This window comes from Plasmodium gaboni, chromosome 13, assembly GCF_001602025.1.
Source record: "Plasmodium gaboni strain SY75 chromosome 13, whole genome shotgun sequence".
Lineage (NCBI taxonomy): Eukaryota > Apicomplexa > Aconoidasida > Haemosporida > Plasmodiidae > Plasmodium > Plasmodium gaboni.
In genome coordinates, this window is record NC_031493.1 from 1,906,554 (window position 1) to 1,912,553 (window position 6,000).

Sequence of the window (6,000 nt, forward strand, 5' to 3'; positions counted from 1 at the left end):
TAAAAGCACAAAAAAAAAAAAAAGAAAATTAAAATAACATAAAAGTTTTTAAATAAAAATAAATAAGTGATATAAAATAAACTAATAAAAAATTAAAAATACAAATTTAAGTACATATAGAAGGAAAAAAAAAAAAAAAAAAATTGTTCTATATGTATAAATATATATATATATATATGATAATTTAATTCAATTAATGAATAAATTCTAAAAATAATATGGTAAAAAAGAAAAAAAAATAAACGAATGAAATAACCTATACTGTGAACAGAAAATATGTAAAAAATCAATTTCTATTATTATATTTATAAATATATTTGTTTTTATGTTATTATTGTATAAAATATTATATATATTATAATAATATACATATATATATATATATTATATATATGTAATATTATTTATTTAATAAATAAACAAACATTAATATATAATATATATTTATATATGTCACTTTAAACTATTTAATTTTAAAACATCTTCAAAATGAATTATTATATTTTGTATACATATATTTATATAAAAAATAACATCCATTTCCAATAATGGATAATAATAAAAAAAAAAAAAATCTCAATATTTCTCCTTTTTAAATTTTATTATTATTTTGTACTATTCTTTTATTTATTTATTTGTTATTTTTTTTTATATTTTTTCTTGTTATGTTTTAAAAATATTATATATATTATATATATAATTATGTTTTCTTTTTCTCTGTGAGAAAAAATATTAGATCATTTAAAAACAATTATATGGTAAAAAAAAAATTTATTGAATAACAAAAAAAAATTTCATGAAATTATATAAAATTTAGTATAATTATAAAGTATATTTGTTTCATTTCTAGATGAATACAACATGATGGTTTAATATTATTATAGTAATTATTAAATAAGAACCTTATTTTTTTTAATTCATTCATTCTTATAATATTATATTATATAATATAATATTATATTTATATATAATTCATTAGAATATAACCTTATGAGATAGTATAAAATATTTATTGGTAAGATATTAACGGTGGTCATATATTTTTTAGAATGTATATATATTAATATCCTTTTTATGTTAAAAATAAATATAAATATATGTTTATATATATTATTTTATTTATCTATTTTGCTATTCAATTATCATTAATATATATATAAAATGTTCAACAAAACTGGAATAAAATTATATATTTAAATATATATATATATATATATATATATGTATATTCTCCAGACTTGTTTTAGTAAACATATATTTTCGTATCTGTATTCTTAATTTTGTTTAGACCTTTTTCGTGTGATATTTTATTATTAAATTTCTCATTATCTTGATAATTAGACTGTGCCATTTTATAATTTAAGATTTTAAAATTTCTTTTATTTGAACTTTTATGTATTTTATAACCTAGGTCTAAAAAGGAATTTTGTTTTTGTATATTAAATATATTAGGTTCTTTTTTTTGTATGGTTTCTTTATGTTTACTTAATACCTTTGTTTTTGATGTGTTTTTTTGTGGTAAATTGTTAGTCGTCATTTTTTTTTTTTTTTTATTGTGAATATTATTAGTGCTTGATTTTTTATTATCAGTTGCATTTTGTTTGGTTTGGTTTGATATGTTTAATATTTTATTTAATTTTTGTGATTTTGATTTCTTTTTTGGATCAAGTACTGATATATTGTTGGAATTATATTGTGGGTTATTTTTTATATTGGTTTTTTTTTTTTTTTTCCTATAATTTATTTGGTCACTTATTATTATTTTTTTTTTTTCTTCATTTTCATTATTTGCTTCGATTGGAATATGATCAGTTTTCACATTTGATTTAATGGTTGAATTTTTTTTTTTCTTATTATGTTCTTTTATTGTTTTTAATTTTAAAGCTGTATTTTTTTTTATATAATTTTCTTTTTCGAAAAGAGATATAATATATTTATCAAAAAGATGATTATTATTATGATATCGATGTACAGATATATTTTGATTTTTCCTATGTATTTGTATCATTTTATATATAGAAATTTTATCTAATATTAACATTTGTGTGTTTTTCATAAATTCATATAATGAATAACGAATAAGTTGAAGACTATAAATAATTTTTAATCCTTTCCTTTTACCAATTAATTCAGTTTTCCCATTAATTTTCCTTTTTCTTTCAACATCATTTATATTAATATAATTATAAGCTACCTTTTTCTTGGTTTTAAGAATATAGCTGTTTGCCCATATTTGGACAATGAGGTTTTCTATATAGTCACCTAATTTATAAGGTAAAAAGAATTCAGAAAACCAATTGATTTCATCTCTAGAATATTTTAAATAATTCTTATATTTTTTATTTTTCCAGTAAAATTTTATATATGGTTTTTCTTCAAGAGATATCTTATTCTCTATATTATCGTAAACATCATGTATGGTGAAATGCAAAACCAACATTTCCTTTTCTTCGCATGGCATATTTGTGTATAATATTCAAAATAATAATATATTATATTTAAGAAAATTATATTATGTATATATTAAAAAGGATATGGAATATGTTTAAATAAAAAAAAAGACCATTTGCCATTTTGTAAATTAACAAAAAAATAATAAAATAAAAAAATTTAATAATTTTATAATAAAAATATTACAAATATATTTTTACACTTCATCTATATAAATATATTTATATATTTATATACTTATATATTATTATTATCTATAACATATGGATAATTTTAATTTTTATAAGAGAAAAATAAATAATTATAGAAAAAACTATACATTATTCAACGTAACAAAAAATTAACATATTATAATAAAATAACTGATTGGATGTGAAAAATGGAATGATTAATTATTCTTTTAAGTTCAGCATTATTGTATAATATATGTAAATATGTATAATAAACTAAGAAATATATATATATATATATATATGTATATATTTTTTCATTTTATGTTAATTTTAATATATAAAAATGTCTTTTACACCTTTTTGGAGAAATTGCTCACTTTCGTCATTATGACTTTTAAAAAAAAAAAAAAAAAAGACCAATTTTTGTAACATCAAAAATATGAACCACATCAAATGATGCATTCAATTATTTTTACATGTAACAAAGCAAATGCAACAATGTAAAAATGTTTATGAATATTTACATAAATATATAATATATATATTATAATAATTATAAAAAAAGATCATTTGAATTTGTCAATTTTATTATTATTTTTTTTTTTCTTCTTTTGCTGCATGTGTAATGAGAACAATATTAACCATATATAAATTTTTAGAGATAATATAAAAATGGATATTTATAATAATTATCAGGAAAATCTAAAAATAAAATTAATATAGGGAAAAAAATGAAAACTGACTTCACATATACGTTAAAAAGGATATGTGTATATAAATAAATATAATATTAATTAAATAATCTTTTGAAGGAAAACCATATGTATTGTACAATATTATATATATTTTTTTATCATATTATGAAAAAAATAAATTTTTTAGTTCATGCTTTAACTTATTTTTATTTTTGCTTTTATTTTTTTCAATATATTTATTAATTATTTGTCCGAGTTGCATATTTTTGTTCTTAATTATATGTTTAAAATCGAATACTCTATCCATGTTAAATTTTTGAGATGACATAAAAGTAACAGTTTGATTACTATATTGTTTGACATGAGCATGTATATTATGTAATAAGTATTCATAAGTTATTAATGAAGGTGTAATCATATTATTTGTTAAAATTTGTACCATAGCTGTAACTAATGATCCACCTGGTGCAATATGTCCAGTATTAACTTCATAAGAAGCTTCCTTATCTTTACACCCACTAAATTGTGTAACATCACAAATTACATGGAATGGATTCTTGTCTTCTTTCCATTTTTTTGATTTTAACTTATATTTATATGCTAAATCAATACTACTTCCAGAATTACAACTATCTACAACAGCTATTAATTTTACTCCTTCATTTAAGGGTTGAATTAAATATTTATGTAACTCATCATCAATAATTACACCTTCTGTTTCAAAATCGGAAGGTAGAATAGTTTCATTATAACCATCTTCTTCTATATGCATATGATCTTTTTGTTGTGAACCATGTCCTGAAAAAAGGAAGAATAAAATATCTCCTGATTTATTATCCCTAGTTAACCACATAAGAGCTGATAAAATATTTCTTCTTGTAGGTCTATAATTTGGATTTGCTTCATTATCAATCAATCTTACTATATTATTTGAGGAATCATAAAATTGATATTTCCTTACCAACAAATCTTTCATTCTAAGTGTATCATTTGTACAACCATTTAATTCATATTTGGTTCCATAATAATTTATACCAATAAGTAATGCTTTCTTTTGATTAGATGAAGAAAAATATAAAATTTGTTCACTATAAGGAGATACTCTATTATATATATTTGTATGATTTTGAGGATATATACAATTATTGTTATCATAATTTATCATGTTATATTCATTACTATGAGGTTTAAAATTATTTGAATTTTCTAAATCATTGGATGGATATAAATTTGTTACGTGATTCATATTATTTGAATTTTTATAAGTAGGCGAATTGTTCATATAAGTCGTATAATGTGTATTAGATGAATAATGTGTGTTTACGCTATTATATAAACTATTGGGTACTTTTAAATATGTATGATTTATTTGTTCATTATTCATATTATTATATATATTATTTGGCATAATTTTATGCATGTCATTATATAAATAATTCTGAGATGGAACAGTATTATGAACATTTGCATGGTCATTAAAATATATATTATTATATTCTTTAATATCCCTTTTTTTTTTTTGAAGTTCCTTAATTATATCCTTTTGATTACCTCCATATTTTATTATGGCATCCTGTATTTCTTTATCATTTATATTATTACGAAATAAATCTTTTATATTACAAAATATGATATCATGATTATTATTAATTATATGAACAGATAATTGTAGTGTACACTTTTTTACAACATCAATCAAATTAATCTTTTCACTTGATATTCTTTCTCTTCTAATATGATCAAGCTCAAAAAAGGTATAGGCTATTTTATTATTTAATATGCCACTGGACCATACTTCAATAGACAAAATATTATTTTTTTCAACTTTAGGAATATTTTTTATGTCTATAGGTAATAAAAAGGTTTCATTAAATTTATATGGATTCTTTTGAAGTATACAACTTTTATATTTCTTATTCTGCCAGTATATTTTTATATAACATGCAAAATTATCCTTATCTTCTAATCCAGACAATTCATATATTTTGACGTATATTTTTTCCATATAAAATATGGCACATGTATGCAATTATACATAAAAAAATATATATATAATTAGAGATTATAAATGTAATATGTTCAATTTTATGAACAAAAATATAAAATATTATATTAAGTATAAATAAAACAATATGACTTATTATATTAATTTATGTATTCATAATAAAATTAGTACTATTACCTTATAATTTCTTAAGAAATTAAAATATATATATATATATATATATATATATAGACGTATAATTACTTGCTTATATATAATTATACTTGTTAAATATATGTTAATTCATAAATACATTAATAAAAAATAGTAACAAACAGTATCATTTTTATGTTCCTTAATTATGAGTTTTAATTTAAATTGTTAATTATATATATATATATATATATATTTTTTTTTTTTGTTATAGAATTTTATAATATATATTTCTTTTATATAAATCTTTTATATATTTTTTAATTTAAAAAATAAAAAAAATAAGAAAAAAAACAAATAGAAATCAATAATTATATATACCAAAAATATTATATATATAAAAAAATTTAATAAAATTGTCCTTTTTTTTGGCTACTTTTCCTTATTTCCCTTTTAAAGAAAACTGAATAATATGATATTTCGTCCTAAATGTATATATATGTATACAATTAATTGTTCATTATAAACCTGTGTATATATATAT

The 6,000-nt window shown here is 17.9% G+C and overlaps 2 protein-coding genes across 2 annotated transcripts; both read right to left on the reverse strand.

Annotated features, from left to right (window-relative positions):
• Positions 1–1,243: 1,243 nt before the first annotated feature.
• Positions 1,244–2,461, reverse strand: PGSY75_1354700 (hypothetical protein; the record flags this gene model as incomplete). The annotated part of the gene is made up of 1 exon (XM_018787578.1): positions 1,244–2,461. One exon carries the CDS (start codon positions 2,459–2,461, stop codon positions 1,244–1,246), a length of 1,218 nt encoding a protein of 405 aa, XP_018640320.1.
• Positions 2,462–3,482: 1,021 nt separating this feature from the next.
• On the reverse strand, positions 3,483–5,324 carry PGSY75_1354800 (metacaspase 1; the record flags this gene model as incomplete). The annotated part of the gene is made up of 1 exon (XM_018787579.1): positions 3,483–5,324. The coding sequence occupies one exon, from the start codon at positions 5,322–5,324 to the stop codon at positions 3,483–3,485; it is 1,842 nt and encodes a 613-aa protein (XP_018640321.1).
• Between the last annotated feature and the right edge of the window lie 676 nt (positions 5,325–6,000).